At 43.8% G+C, this 16,708-nt stretch overlaps 1 protein-coding gene across 1 annotated transcript in view; it reads right to left on the bottom strand.

Moving 5' to 3' along the window:
- Positions 1–9,640, bottom strand: part of ALOX5 (arachidonate 5-lipoxygenase) — a 27,028-nt gene extending 17,388 nt beyond the window's left edge. The window contains exons 1-4 of the mRNA XM_009320693.1: positions 9,617–9,640; positions 8,536–8,734; positions 6,635–6,716; positions 4,976–5,098 (exon numbers count right to left, since the gene is read on the bottom strand). Of these exons, the coding sequence (XP_009318968.1) occupies positions 4,976–5,098; positions 6,635–6,716; positions 8,536–8,734; positions 9,617–9,640 (428 nt within the window). The remainder of the gene's footprint in view (positions 1–4,975; positions 5,099–6,634; positions 6,717–8,535; positions 8,735–9,616) is intronic.
- Between the last annotated feature and the right edge of the window lie 7,068 nt (positions 9,641–16,708).

Genomic DNA, 16,708 nt, shown 5'->3' with positions numbered 1-16,708 from the left:
GGCCCATCGATCCAGCCTGTCCAGGTCCCTCTGCAGAGCCTTCCTACCCTCGAGCAGATCAACACTGCCGCCCAACTTGGTGTCGTCTGCAAACTTACTGAGGGTGCACTCAATCCCCTCGTCCAGGTCATTGATAAAGATATTGAACAAGACCGGCCCCAAAACTGAGCCCTGGGGAGCACTGCTTGTGACTGGCCGCCAGCTGGATTCAACTCCATTCACCACAACTCTCTGGGCCTGGCTGTCCAGCCAGTTTTTTACCCAGAAAGAGTACACCTGTCTAAGCCGTGAGCCACCAATGAATTTGAAAAAGAAAGTTGGTTTTCCACTAATTTCAAATGCTCAAAGAAAAGCACACACATTGCACAAAGATAAGCAGGGCACATAATGGAGTAAAGAAAGGTCACAGATTGCAGGAAATCCTGCCAAACAGAATTTCAGGGAGGAAGAATCCCAGGAGGGTGGATTTATAATCAGTAAACTTAGACTGAGGCACCTTAAAAAGAACTGGATTAGAAGTGGCTGAAGAGGACCAAAAGCCTGGAAAAACAGCAAGTGGTAATCTGGAGGAGGGCTCTAGACCAGCATGACCATAACCCAGACAAAGGAGCTGCTTCTGCACTGAGCCCAGATGAGGTGCATGTAGAATGGACTGTTTCTGCTGCTGCAGATGGCAGTCAAGGTTAAGAGGTGCCCGGATGCACGTTAGGAAGTAAAACTCAGGCAACTGTCTAGCCTGGAACAGGAGATGACCTCTCCAGAGGTCTCTTCACACCTGACAGGGACACAGAATGATCATATAAGGATCAAAGGGAGGGTAACTACTGGGCAGGACTTTCTGGATCGATACTAGGTGTCTGAATCACAGATGAACTTCAAGAGGAAGCATGACCATGAGCAGAGGTTTAAATGATTTTAAAAAACACAACTCAGTAGCTTGAGAGGAGTTACTTGAGACTGTCTCATTTGAGAATTTCCACTAAAGGTCCTGTAGAGCTCCTGCCCTCCTTCAGAACTGCTCTGAGATGAGGAAACACTAGACAAACGAATCAGTATGTACTGCTCCTCTCCTGCCCAGGGTGCTTTTCCTACCTGGGGCTATTAGCCTGATCGAACCAAGCAGTAGGCACAGCACCTGGGATCTAGTCACAAACCTGCTGTGGTTTGACCTGCTGAATGCCAGGCATATATTCATTCTCAGATGTTTCAAAGATTACTTCCTAAAGGAAGCAGTCTTTCACATTTCCTATTTTGGAACAAACTTCCAAAGGACTTAGGAAATAAAAACCTGTTTTCCCCAAGAAATCAAGTACTTCTCAGATGTCTCTGGCACATACTAGAAGCCAGAGCAAGGAAAAAATGGCAAAGAGTTGCTTGTAGAATTTAATCTGCCCAACACTGGTCCAAAATAGCTATGCAAGCCTGCGTTTCTGGCACAGAATCCAGGGTGAGGGTTTTCGTTTGCTAGATAGTGTAGGTCACATCAGCACCGGAAACCTTCAGGATTATCCCCACCTACACACAATTAATCCTGTAAACTTACAGAATTATCCACTGCCAACAGCATCTAAAGATCCAACCTTACAACAGCAGAAGGAATCTCTGAGACATACCTCCCTCTTTCTAAGTTCAGTTTTGCATGTCCCAAGCAAAAGGGCTTTCCCCTCCCCTCTTCCACTACTCCCTAAGTCTCATATAACTCTCACAGCTCTCACATTTTTCCTTAGATGTGCTCCCTGCCCACTGCTACACCCTGCAACTCTACACCCGCCCTTGAATTTCCAAACACACCTCCCTGTCTTCCTTCCAACTGCACTCAAACTGAAGGAAGACCCCATGCCTTCCCCCGTGTATCTCCACCCCATTCATGCAGACAGTTGTCCCAAGCTCCCAAAGCACAACAGGGTAGCTAGGCAAGGGCTATGTAAGTCATTCTCCAACGCTTTTCACAGGTCACCCAACCAAAAGCATACGTCTAGATTTTCAGCTAAATGTGCCAGGCAAGAAGCATTGCTGTTCCTTGGAAAAATCTCTTTTGTGTCATACCAGTTCTCCAGAATGGCTGGCTATCTGCAATAAAGTTTCAGGTTCCTACTTCATGGGGAGGTGCCCTTACAGCCAATGACAAAAATAGATGTCCCTGCACTCTGTTGAATTGTTTGCAAGTTTCACTTGGCTACGACTCAGGCTCTCTGACAGTATGGTACAGACTGGCAGGATGGGATTGCTAGAAGGGGAAGTAGCCTCCAAATTGGTTATGTCTACTAATGGCAATCTGGTCATCTCTGGCTTTCAGATGCTGTTGCTCCTGCACCACTCAGATCTCCTAAATGAGCTGGGAAACAGCTTGTTTTGCACTGTCTAACACCATGCTAGAAGCAACAGCTCTTGGAAAACACAGGATTTGTAGAAGTGTGGAATACCATGCCATTGCTAGGGTAACAAGAGAAGATCCCAATGACCTTGCATGGTGTTTGTATATTTTCACAACTCTCCTCTTCCCTTAAAGGAGTTGTTCTTTGCCTTTTCTGAGCTAGACTGTTTCCTGAAGCTGGGCCAAGAGAAGAGCTGCACAGTGTTTGCTTTCTTCCTTTGCTTGGAACCTCTTCTTGGTTTTGCCACAGGTTTATTCACAACAGCACAACACAAAAACTACGATGTTTTTTTTCCTTTTCAGGATGGCCTAACCCCTGCCTCTGTTTCATGGTGAACAGGTTGTACTGTTGTCCCACCTGATTGAATCTCAGAGCACTCCACAGATATGCATGGGGTCTCCTCCCAGCACTTTCTGGGAGGTAAAGGAAGTGAAATTATCAAATTTGATAAATTATCAATTTGAATTTATCAAATTAACTTATCAGTTTGCACACAGAGGGAAGATAAACTATAGAGACTGGCTGTGGTAATCTGGCCTGCCTTGTATTAAAGTCCTGACTACAGATCAAGAATGATCTCTTCCGGCCTTATAAAAAAATTGACTTGCCTTTTAAATAACACTATGTAAACTTCCAGTTTTCTTGGTTTATTTTTCTTGCTTTTTTTTTTTTTAATTTGTTTTCCCAAAGAACTATTTCTGATGGCCATTATCATCAAGTTCATTATTTGCTGACTAAAAGCTCCCTGCAGGGCTGGGTTATAATACCTGTCTGTGGAAGAGGAACATCAGAATCTAGGGTTTTCCAAGAACCTATGATCAAGGCCCCAGATTCTTTAAAACTTCTTAAAGCCTTAAGAATCCACTGAACACTAAAGGGCTGCTTGAGGAATAAGGTATTTCATGAGGTGAGAAGGGACCTCAACTACTAGCTCATATTAAAAGATGAGAGATTTGGGTCTTCGGTAGTCTAAACATAGATATAAAGTTGAGGCAATACATGTGCCATTGGGTAAACTTGGGGGGCAGGAAGCATCTGTCTGTCTTTTGTACCATTAATCTAACTCCTTGTGTGACCACACAGCCACTTCTCTGGTATAACAGCTAGTATTGCATTAAAAAGCCACAAAAGCACGCACTCTACGGCCTGTTCCATCATTCTCCTAACATCCTAGTTTGCACGAGATAGAAAGCTAGAGACCCCTGGTCTTCAAAGCTATTCAGCTGCCTTATTCCATTTAGCTCTGAAAGATCTAGGTCCACCCAGCCATATGTGCTGCAGAAACACACCCATCACCCTGTTCACACCTGCTGGAGATTTATTCTGCTAAAAAAAAAAAAAAAAAAAGAAGAAAAGAATGTTACAAAGCATCATTCCATTGTGAAAAAAAGATCCCAGTGTGGGGGAGAGAGGAGGGAGGGAGAAATCTACAGCAGAGCTAATACAGCCAGAAAAAACACGTGTTCTTTGAGGCTTCCAATTTTCCAAATTAGAAAACAAGCAGGTAGATTCTCTCGGAACAAGTCATGGGATTTACTCTGTGTTGTTAGTGAAATTCAGCTGCATAAACGTAACACCAAGAATGCTCTGACATGTAAGGTTTCAGTCACCGTCAGTTCCCCAGTTGGACTCAGATAAGCAAGTATTCACTGTTATTAGAAGAAGCAAGTTTCTCAGTATGGCTATTAAACTCCCTAGTTCTTACCAACCTATGCTTGATGACATAATCTCCATCTGATCACCTAAATAACGGGAGGAACACCTTTCCAAAACATGAAGACACTAGCATATTAACAGAATCACAGATGTAGAAATTGTGGGTGATCTTGGACCAGTCTTGTCTCATCTCAGACTATCCCACCATCTGATAGTATGGTGGGATGTCCAAGATAGTATGATGTGACCTGGGCATGTGAGACAGCTCAGAAAGGGACTCACAGGCCAGAGAGGTCTGATTTGCCTCATTAACCCTGTACTATTTCAAAGAGCTCTGCAGGATTGATTATTCAGGCTCATCCAATGGCCAGGACTCTGGTCTTTTAATGACATGACACACGCAAGTCGGTGGATGGTGACTTTGTTGCCCCAAGCAGATTACACTCAGATGCGGTTAACTGATGAGCTGCTCAGAACAGCTTTTCTTCAGCAGGGTTCTCTTCGGTCTCAAGGGTGCATTGATACCATCTTATTTTGGTAGGTGACTGAAAGGCACAATTATCGCAGTCAGGGGAGAGAGGTATCTCTAGGGGGCAGCTCTGAGAACTAAGTCAAAAGCCTAAGGTATTGGGTGCCAATAGTCCTTCTTCCTATGCTTTTCACCAGTGCCTCCTCCATCCGTCTAGAGCCAGAACAGTGTCTAATGAGAATGCAGAGGTTCAGTCAGTTCCCAGCGTGAAAAGCTTAAAATATTGATATTTTTAATAAATAAATAAATAAATAAATAAATCCCTTCAATTCTTTCCTACTCTGATGGACTGCAGATCCAGCTGGGAGAAAAGAACCCAATTTTGAGATTTTAATGAAACCTAAAAAGTGATCAGATCCTTACCCTGCCCCAAAAGAGATTTTTGCAAAACTCCTAAAGTTCCACAAACACTTACGCTTTAGAGTAGTTCAGAATGAAGTCAACTCCTTTCTCGTTGTCAAACTGGATGTCACGAGGCAGATCACTGTGAGAATGGGCATCAATGCTCAGGGGAAAGCCCGGATGCCACTCCTTCCAGCTGAGAAAACAAGAGAGGTTGGATTAACCATATAACCTTACCAGCACGAGAGCTGTGTCATTCCTTTACCTACACTGCTCTGTGACTCAACTCTATAAAGTAAATTTGCAGCAGACTCATTTGGGCCAAAAATAGTGACTTACACCACATCAATACCTACCAGTACCCTAGAGAATCCTGAAGTACAATGGAAGGCATCTACTTGGCCACCTACCTTCACAAAACTGGAAGTAACTTAATATCTGTGGTATTTCCAAACACTTGTCATGTTTGGCTGAAATTGGCCGTAGCTTCAAATGTATTGGGAGAGGAGGGGACAGAGAGACAGACAGCGTCCAATGCACACTCATTCTTGAGGCTACACTTTTGCAGAACTGAGATACAGCAGCTAAAAGTATTGGGACAAGTATTTAGGTTCCTCCAAAAGGCAACTCTCCAAGAGACGCAGATAGTCTTGATTCAGCTCCTCGGAGGAGCCTTACCTCCTAATGGTCATGGCACACATTCTTTGCCATGTATGTTCTTGCACTGTGCCCCATTTTTACTTCAAAACAAAAGAAGGCGATTTGTAAAGAATACTGTTTCAATGGTATTTCCAAATTGCCTGCCACACATAGACTGCATTGTATGTTATCAGTTACGCAGCTGAATTGTAAATAGCTATTTCCCTGGAATTACAAATGGTTTTGCCTTCCTTTTTGCATACGTAAATAAAATTTTGTGCCACACCTTTTTGAACTATATTTTCCTCTGCGCTATTTCCCACAATTTCTAAGCAAGATCCTTTCTTAGTCAAATGGTATCAACAACACATACACCAAGCCTCAATCCATCAATTCTGAATGGACCCTCTGTCCTTCTGATCCTTATCTCATGGTAGGGAGATGCAAGTGCAAGAAACTTTTGTTATTTTAACAGAGAGTATGTTTCTAGGAAAAGGAAAAGTCTAACGCCTTCTGGAGTTACCCACTGATAAAGGACAGCATTTTCCCATTGTGACCTTGGTTAGGAAAAAACATCTATGACAGTATAAAGGTGGGTATCACAACTGTGTTCTGATAGCACATTCCAATCCACTCAAACAGGGCCACGTCTTCCACTGCACCCCGGTGCAGGAAACAATTAAAACTACCTTGCTGCAGCAGCCAAAAAGCTCCGGTAAGAGCTGACATGTTCAGATCATGTTCCAAAGCCAGAGTGCTGCTCGTAAAAGGCAAATGAAATCTGCCTTCCAATCCTCCTTGAAAGCACAACTGTGTGCCAGAGGGCCCACACAGAGACTGTACCACTGAATTCCCCCTTAAGCCTTCCAGATAGGCTTATCTGGGATTCAAGTATCTCGTAATGCCACTTGCACCAGGATGATCATCACTTACAGTGAATTCCATCTAAGTAAAAAACATATACAGCCAACATGGTAACTTAGCTTTCTCTTGTCCAGTAATTAGAGCAATATGATAATGCGAACATACTCTGCCAAACTCTGACCTGATGAGAACAGGCCCTGGACCTTCCAGGGAGCTATAGGAAACTCACCGGTATGTTTTTTGACGGGTCTCAAGCTCTTTGCGTCTGTGCTGCTTGAGAATCTGGGTCTTGTCATCCCGGGGGAGCTTTGCTGTGGAACAGGGAAAAGAGACAGGGTTACGAGGTTCCCCTACCTATCACTGCCCAGGTCTTGAGAAGGAGAGCAAAGTTTCCAAACCTTCAAACTTCTGATCTATACCTTTACAAAGTTTCTGTGGGAAATGCTTACACAATCCAATTTAGTACCTCGAGTAGAAACACAGGTCCCTAGAGAATTTGTGGAAGGAGATAAGCTCCTAACTTGGTGCCTCCAAGGGGCAATTAGCTCAAGCTAGGAACATCTGTCTCAACTGTATATAAAACCTGGATTCCTAGTGTAGACACTTGCTGTACATATCTAGTGTTAAATGGTCTGAATTGGGTCATGGGAATTAATTTTACATTTCAGTATCTAAGGAAATTTTCAACAATAACAGAAATCACAACATTGTTCCAGCTAATCTCCTCTGCTAAAAGACATCTCCAGGAAACATCTCCTGTCCTGTCTCCTTGAGTTGTGCTCTCCCCTGTCAGCTTGGGGCAATAATCATATCTTCTTATCAGGAGGACAGAAAGAAAAAAACAGTGAGGCTTCATTTCCAGGCAGATTGCTCTTCTGACCGTGTATTCACTATACCGTTAAATAACACAGAGACTTCCTTACTGATCAGAGAAAGGGCAAGGTACGTGACTCACTTTACATACACAAATGGGAAGGCAGGTAAAGCCAGGAGGAGTTTCATGGAAATAGCTGTTTGGGGTTTGGAGCTGGAAATATCAGAAGTAATACAACTGATAACATGGATCGCTAATGGCTTCCAGCCGGTTGTGTTCAAGTTACCAAGGGTTTCACTTGGTCCTTTACCTCACCATACTCTGAAAGCCACGCAAAGCTGCTTTCCATGGAAGTGTTACAGTTTTTATAGATCAAATTATGAAAAATGTCAAGTCCCTCTGGAGAGCAAAAATAAACTGACGCATAGTTGCAATTACAGGACAAAAGGCTTCAAATGCAAAATTCCTCAGCCAGGAGCAGCCAAAAACTTCATGGGAAGATAAACATTTATTTCCTACCACTTCATATATCGTTTCAGCTGTTTTAGGCACTCATGCTGCAGACCACTACAGTAACCAACCTGCCCTAGGAAGCACAGAGGGGAACAAGCAAACATCAGTGACAAATGTCTGCCCAACCCTGATCACGGCAAGCAGGTAGTCAGAGACAGTTAAAACACAAATTTCAGGTCCAGCAGGCCACTCTGAACAGAGCACAGCAGTGCTGTAACACTTTTCTCACGTTGGTCACCACTACTCGCAGCAGTCATATCCATCTCACCCTGCCTTCTCCTGGACTTGACAGCATGCAAAGAGAAGGGGTGAAAAGTGAAGCTGCTTTTTCAAGTCAGTCCTTGCACCTGCTGAGCAGCCTACTTTGGGATTTTATTTCACTCTCAAGAAAACATGATAATTTACAGGCAATTAATCATGGGCCACTTAGGGGCTTAGTATGAAATGAAGATGGAACACTAATTCTAATCAGATCAAAAGGGCTTCCAGCAATGGAGATGTGAAGCAGACAAAAATTTGGCATTAGGGTCAGCCTTCAAATTCAAGACCAGTGTAACAAGCCAGCATAAGGACTCTTCCTTGCATGTGCTTCCCAAAATGTCCAACTCAACTGCCAGCGCCCAGCCCAACAAACTGCTCAGAAAGCAGTCCTAGTCAGCAGGGAAAGCACATTCCCTGGGATGCAGAAGAGGTAGTGGTTATCCATGTGAGAGAAAAGATTGGGAGGTACATAGGGAAAGGGGAAGGAGAGGTGGAAGAATTCTGGATGTTCTGCAGGAAATCGGGTTTCTTATGGCTCTCACCTCTTCCATCTCGAAGGACAATCTCTTTTTCATCTGTAATCCAACGGTAACATGGGAACTCCAAATAGTCACCCACTGGTGTTTTTACAGTGATATACTTAAGGTACCAGTCATCCTGGTACCAATATTTTCGTTTCTCGATTTTTATTAGCTGAATTTCTCCAAGGTCTTCTTCCACAGTCACATCATAGGAGTCAACCTACAAAGCAGAATACAGTGAATGACCCACTGCACATGCGGGAAGCACAACCAGCACTACACAAGCGTACCTGGCCTTTCCTCATATGGCATGGGTACAACAGAACGTTCCAGCTTCTGGTGGGTGAGAAAAGGAATACCTATTATTGGACAACAATGCAGCAGAAAGATGAATAAAAGAACAAACGAGAACATGCAAAACACTCCAGAAACAGTGAAACATTTTTGTATGCAACCTAAAAATGATATTACTCCCTGAAATGTTTGCAAGTCTGAGAAAAACGTGCAGACCATGAAACCATTTACTGCTCTCCTAGCAATAGCTGAAAGAGGTATTGCTAGGGCACATCTATTCATGCAACTGGAGCGGAAAGGTGATCATGAGATTAACACATCGGACCAGGAATCTAAAGACCTGTGTGTATTAGTCATATGTGCTTCAGACTAAGGACAGTATCCAGATCACCTAAATCCCCCTTGTCTTGTGCTTCCTGTGGCTGGTCTTCTTCAGTTCTCCATTTTTAAAATGAGGACAATGGTACACTACATTTGTACAGCTTGGATTTGGACAATGATACATTTTATGTTTGTACGGCTCAGATGTACAAAGGAATTTAAGCAGCTAACTGAAAACAAGGTTCACAAGAACTGCGTCTAGCTCTGGAGGCACTTCGTTCTTTCACAGAAAACAAGCCAGCATGTGGAAACGTGGTTTAGCTCCTCCCTCAGTTTGTAGTTAACTCAAAGGCCTGACTCCTGCAACATGGAGGGACCTCAGCCCAGACTTGCACAGTAGCTAGTCTGTTTAGTCCTTTCCCAGGCTAAGGGTCTGGTCACAGGGTCTTTGCACTGAGCTGGTACTGAAGGCTAGAACCACCCGTACCTGCTCCTTCAGGAGTGCCCTCATCAGTGGCCTACAGGGACAGGCCCCTGAAACCTTGGGGCTTTGCTGAGATGGGAGGGCTGCAGCTCTGAACCTGGTCAGGCTGAGGAAGCGACTGAATACCGCGCTTTCCCTTTCTTGATGACTGCTCCAGCAGGGCTACAAAAGAAGTAGCAGTGAACATTTTCTTCTCCTTCCATTTGAATTACAATGGCTTCGACTACCAAGCTCAGCATTTCTTCTATGTGGTAGGCATGTTCTCAGCCCACATATGTGATATGGCCTCTCAGGGCTTCACCATCAGATGGCTTGAAATGGATGTGGAGCCGCCTGGCCCACCAGGATGAGTGTATCTGTGAGTACCGGTAATAGCAAACCTTAGCTGCTAAGTGCTAGCTACTGAGGTGTGACGAGTGGCCACACAGAAGGCCACAGAGAACTAGTCACCTAGACACAACAAGATGACTTTGGCCACCAAGGTCAGCCACCAGATTGCTGTGTAAATCGCCTCTCCCACAACACTGCTTTCAGTGCCGCAGCTACATGGCCAGGCCTGGGAGAAGGACAGGTGGACATGGTGCTTCCCTCAGCACTTCTTGGCCATGCTAAGCACCCCCCACTCAGTACGGCTGCTATGAATGCTGACTTAAGTGCCTTGCTAAATTGCCTAACGGATTTAGGACAGTGAAGTCTTATCCCAGAGATGGGTACTTCAGTCCTCTCATGACTGAATTCTAGTTATCCCCCTTCTGGGGGGCTTCTGGGGCTAACTTCTCAGGGATGCATGCAGTCTCTTATTGCATGTGGGGACAGCACCCAGCAAATGACAGTTCTGGCGGCACTTGCACTATTAGGCAATACCCGCATAGGAAGAAATGAGTCATCGTTTCAAATATGACCAGTAAGACACCAAGCGGTGCTAGGCAATTCAAGAGAACAGGAATTGACTCTCACTTTCCAAGAGTGTAGACAGCTCAGGGCAAACAGGAGTAGCTAAGTGCTCATCGCAACAAAGCTGAATTGGCTACGGCAACCATGGGAGCAGCAGCCAAAGCCTACTCCGCTCAGATGATCCTGCCTAAGTTTCATGTGGTTACAAGCAGAGACTTCATTCTCTTGTGTTTTTTTTCAACACAGTCAACAATCTCAGAAATGAACCAGCTGCTGGTATCAAAAGGATGAGGTACTGCATCGACATGCTGCAGTGCCTGTAGAGACTCACCTGCCTGTGCAAGCTTTGTCAGTTGGCTCCTGACCTAGACACCACACTCTGCTTGTTCTTCTCAGGAGCAGTTTCTTAGCCTTCCCCAGGCATTTGATATATGCCCATTGTTACTGTCTTACTTGCTAGGGAAAGGCTAATTCACATAAGGACCAAAACCGAAAAGTGAAGAAAGATTAAATTCCAGACAGGAGAAAGGAGGAAAAAAAAGTAATTTTTAAATGCCTCCAGATGGCACTGGTCATTTCAACTGTTACAAAAGAAAGATTCATAGCAACTTGCACCCACGTGACTGGAAGAATGCACATAAGAAGGATCCCTTGGCATCCCTTCCTCTCCCATTTTAACCAAAGTTTCCCACATTATTGATGCAAAATACCCTTTTCTATGAGCTATCCATGAATTACTAGCTGCGATGATCATTTTGGGATGGAGACATCTATCTGTCCACCGAAGTTTGGGATGACAGACCTCAGTTGTCTCATAATCCATTACATAAAAATACCAGCTTTCATAAAGTTTGTCACATCTGACTCACAGAAGCCAGAGAAAAACAAAAAACCCTTTAGGCTTTGAAGTCTACCTTGCAGACAATGAAACATTGTCCTTGCCTGTCTTTCCCCAAAGATGTTCTTCAATCAACTTTGAAACTGTCAGGCCATGATTGCTACACTGCAACTCATATGAGGCTGTTTCATACTAACAAGGATATTGGAATTTCTTCTAATATGCAGCCTAATTTAATTTTAGGCTCAAATATTTAAAATGGGCATGGATGGTGCTTATTTTGATTTGCTGAGACTTAACAGACTAATCTTAGTCTGACCTATATTCTCCCCATGCCTATTAAAGCAAAACACATTGAACTGTTTCTTTTAGAAAGGAAGCCCATCATGTCGTAAATAAAAATTTGCATTGGTTATGTCAATAGCACACCCATACACGCCAAGTGGTAACAAACTGCTTCACAAATAGCATGGCGGTCCTTGGCAAGCTTGGGATGACAGCACCTGTCTGCTAGGATGTGAGCTGAGAGATGAAAATCACAGAGCTGAGATTTCAAACAACACATTAAAATGACGCTTGTCACTTTTCCTTGCATCTCCATAGCAGAGAAGAAATAGTTCTTTCTGTAGAGCCAATAAATATATTAATTTTAAACATTTTTTGAAAGTTTATGTTGCTGACTCTTCAATCCCTCCACCCCCTCAGACAGTTATCCCAGAACAGCTAAAAGGATAATGGGCAAAGGTAAATTCATTCCTTTGATGATTCATGATTTTGAACCAGCTCTGGAGACTGAAAAATGTTGAGCGGCTTTCCTCAGAAATCTCATTAATAGTGCCTTGAGCCACAGCTGTGACAGCCAGTGACTGTAGGACATACCCCTGCGCTCCTGGCTACGTGAATGGAGATTCCTCCCTCCCACAATGCTGTTTCAAACACCACCCTGATCTTTGCCTATCACCCCATGTCCAATATTCTCGGCTTCACTCGTCAGTTGGCACAAGGAGTTCTGGATCATGGCTAGAAAATACAGATAATAGGTTCAGATTGTTTCCCATTCTTCAAATCTTCTTTCCAGAAATAGGCAGCACTTGAACCATTTCCATTTCATATTCATTTCCCTGCAAATCCTGTTTTTCTCAATAAAAACAGTGTCAATAAACTCTTTACCAGGCTCGGGTTTCGCACTGAGTCAGTACTTCTGCAATTTCGTATGTCTTTCCAGGACCAGATGGCACTTTGCAGAAGAGTCCCTCGTCACAGCCTGTCATACCATGTACCTCAAACTCAGCCACTTCCTGCTTGTGCACCTCTTTATGCAATTACAACACAAAATGAATTCTGTCTTTCAATTTTACCGTGATCTTGTTGCATTTGGCAGTCAGGAGCTGGAAGTAGCCACCTTGCAGAGACGCCGTCCAAACGAATCCACAAACCTATGTGAATTACTACCCGTTTGTGTTCATCACTATTTAAACATGTAAAGACTAATGCAATAACCTACAGAAGCAAATGATAAACTGCATCTGGATCAGATTTGCTTTGTATTCAGCTACTTGGGATTCTTATGCTCCATCTTCTCACTCATTTCCAGTTCCAGGGCTAGTTGTGTACAGAGGAAGAATAAGGTGACCAAAGACACTGTCTGGATGGGGGAAATGTCCTGCATTATTTTTATCTCAAGTCCTCACAAAAACCTATTGCTCTCAAGTGATTAGTATGGCACAGAAAGTCTGAAATTGGTCTTATTTTCTCATCAACTCCTTGTTGCCCAAGATACCCGACTATCTTTTTTTCTAATTCATGTCCTTTAAAGGTTCAGCTAACAATTTCAGTTTTAAAAAAATCCTCATTTACAAGTATATATTTCTATAGTTCTTATAATGTCACACCTACCTATATATACACATCTAAGATTTAAATTAAAGAGCAATGTGAATCAGATCCGAAGAGTTGACAGAAATGTCACATTGACAGCCAATCTTCAGAAGAAACTCATTCCTCTGATAACAATCTCTTTGCTAATATTACAAAAGCCCTAAAAGAGTTGCACAAGTCACTGTCGAGGTAATGCAAAAAGGACATTCAATTAGCCTAAATGTTCCCAAAGGTTTTTAATCTTTTTATGACCATCACAGTTCCCATTTTAATGGCACTTCTGAAAGTGAGGGTTCCCTCCTGATGTCTCACCCAGCTTTCGCTGCCCTCAAGCCAGCGACGCCACGGGCTCACCAGAGATGACAATTTTGCTAATGCGGTAAAGTTGTGTCAGGTTACTAAGATGGTACAAGGGCCAGGTAAGAATTGACAGTCGGTTGCTCAAGGTTTCTATGGCATTTGTTGTACGAGGTCTTCTGGTAAACACATGGCATCCCTGATGACTGCACGGCGAGCCACAAATGCTAGGAGTTTTTACACAGTTTGAGTTCAGAGTGAGAAAACAGAATTAATGAAGACTATTGGACTGTCCAAACTCCTGTAGCATCCTGTTCAAGCAATTTAATCTCACGCAAAGCCTAAGCTCTTTCTGTTTGAGGAGAGATTCCTACTGACTAGCCTAATATTGCAAAAAGGACGACACAGACAACCCCTGTTTCTATAATCACAAAGCTCTAAGTGGAAAGATCTGTATTTCCCTTCTGGAAATAGTTGTGAGTGCGTTTCTTTCAACAAAAGCAAAAAGCAGATGAAGGGGTAACAGGACGAAAACAGAGAACTGAGTGACACCATAACATTGCTTTGAAATCATTCAACACCAACAGGAACTTACTCAAAAGACACTGCGTAAAGAAAAGCAGCTATAGCTTTCTACATCGTCTGTGTCCAGTACTTGGAGTACGTCAGAAAAAAACTACAACTGACCTACCATTGTGCAAATCCCTTCAGGTTTTTCCACGTCCCTTTCCCTCAATCAACATTTGGCATGCAAATCTCCTACTCAGAACCGGACCAAGCCCTCATTCATCATATCTAGTAATACGCACAATTTGCATCAATTCAAATGAAGACATTATCAGGATAATGGAATGACTGAGCCTGGCCCAACATTTAGAAAAGAAACTGGAAAGTAGAAAAAGCCTTACAAGATAATACTGTAAAATTCTGGTCATCCATTGAAAAAGAGCTTTTTTTTTGCAAATTGAAAATTGCACAATTTCACAATTGAATTGCTTTGCAGAAAAAGAAAATTACAGAGATGCTATTGAACAGAACGCTAAAGGCAGAACCGTGAAACCAGTTGCTACATTTTACAAACCAACCAACCTTAAAGTCTTTTGGTCTGCTTCAGTTTTAGTTTTTTGGTTCCGTACTGGTATTTTTCTTTTCTCTTTCCTTCTTTCTTTGCACAACGCATTAGTAAGACTAACAGTGTTTTGGGCACAATGTTACCTGAACGGGTGCCTGGAGAAACACACTGAACTCCCCAAGAAAACATCCTCAACAACAAAACTTAGCACATCGTACTGCAAGTGTCCAATGAGCCAGACACTTTATGGAACGCAGAGTTATTCTCATTCTCCACGATAAACACATGCTGAAAAAACTGACTGCATATTTGTAGTGTCAAACACATAACAATTAACAGAAATAATCAATTTGGATAGGAGAAAAAGTCCTCATCTGGATTTAGTCAAGAACCTTTGCACTTGGAAAGAAGTTTGACAGAAAAAAGAGACGGTCCCTGCCTCAGCAAGCTTACTTAGCTAACAACACATTTTATATAAAATGCTAGTACCCAGGTGAAGACTTTCAAATGCGCCTAAAAGCTACCTTCCTGAGGAGATGTCAGTACTCCTTTTAGGTGCACACATCCTCTGCCGTAGTGCTACTAACATCCACAAGCCTCTATTCATTGCTTCCTCACCCAGCAGGGTCCAATGCTCACAGGTACCTCTGCTCCTGCTAGGACCTGGTCCCACAGCAGTTCAAGAGTTGCTGCCGAGCATATACTTAATGCTCACGTCATGGCATCTTCTCCCTGTGACAGGATCCAATCCAATCGGATGTTGAGACTACTACCTGGCTCTCCATCACAGCCGCCTCCCAAAGACAGTGAAACCCTCTTTTGTAGCCCAGGGATAAGAGCAAATGTCTGGTCACCGGAGACCCTCGTGCTTATCTCCTCAGCTGGGCAGGGCTCAGCCCTCCTGGGAGAGCACCCTAACCCTAAGTTTGCAGGACAGTCTGCGGTCTTCTTCAACCTCTCTTGCTAATGGTGTTAAGCTTTGCTTAAAATATTGTGACTGTTTACCCGAGAAGAGAGAAAGAATGAGCGGGTGTCCATTTGGGAGATTCAGATAACAAGATTCTAAGCTAATGAATGTTGAAGGAAAGTAGCTTCAACAGCAGCGGCTGGTAAGTCCCCACACCTAAATTTACTAGAGCATCTCCTCAGAACATTGGCTGTAGATATCCGGGGACCATATCTACACATGCCATCAACGCTTACTCAAAATGCTGACTTCTGTTAACCATATCTGAGATGTCTAACGCAGACGAGACCGGATGCCCAACTTAGGCTGTGAACCACACGATTGAAGAAACAGACCTAAAGGCAAAGCAGCACCGTGACAGCAATATATGCAGCAGTAGGTCTCATTTCCAAAGCGACTTGAGAACTTCGTCAAAACTTTCAAAGTTGCTTAAATCTCATCAGGCCTTTTGGAAACTGTGAGTTAGGTTCCCAAATAAAATACACATTTTGGGAGGGGAAAAAAAAAATGACCGTATTATTTTCACAGTGGGCAGTAAGCAGATAAATAAATGCCATTCTAAAACAGCGCTCGGAGTATAAGCGATTACAGATGGATAGCCAGGATACTGTGATAAGACCACAGAGGGGACAGGGCACAATTCGTGGCGGAAATCAAGGTTAGAAAGAATAGCACGGCTGATAGCCCAGTCCCAGCTTCATTCTCACACTTGCGCGTTGATGCTGTTTTCCAACTTTCATTGACATTGCCCTACACGTTTCCCTTGGCAGGCATCATAATTCCCACTGGAAGCTCTTCTCTCTTTGTTTGACTCCTTGCAGATATCAGGGCTCTGACTACCAGTAAATACCGACCCTAAACACCACCTATCAACAGGAAGCACACAACGTTTTTTAGTATTTGTGAGGAAAACCCGAGGAAATCTGAAAGCCCGTTGTCAGCCAGAGCCAAAGGGCCCCATCGTTCCCCACCGCTGGCTGACCACAGCCTGGGCTAACCCCCAGGACAGGGACGCGAACGGTGGGCGGCCGGGGATGGCAGCGGGACCGAGGTGCCCCGCTCCGGAGCGCCGGCACACGGGGACGAGAGTTTAAAAAACAGCACAGCCCTGCCGCAGTCCCTCGGGGCGCCGGGCCGGGGAGCCGGCGA

This window comes from Pygoscelis adeliae, unplaced genomic scaffold (assembly GCF_000699105.1).
Source record: "Pygoscelis adeliae isolate BGI_AS28 unplaced genomic scaffold, ASM69910v1 Scaffold190, whole genome shotgun sequence".
NCBI classification, from domain to species: Eukaryota; Metazoa; Chordata; class Aves; order Sphenisciformes; family Spheniscidae; genus Pygoscelis; species Pygoscelis adeliae.
This window is presented reverse-complemented; position numbering and strand designations above follow the sequence as displayed.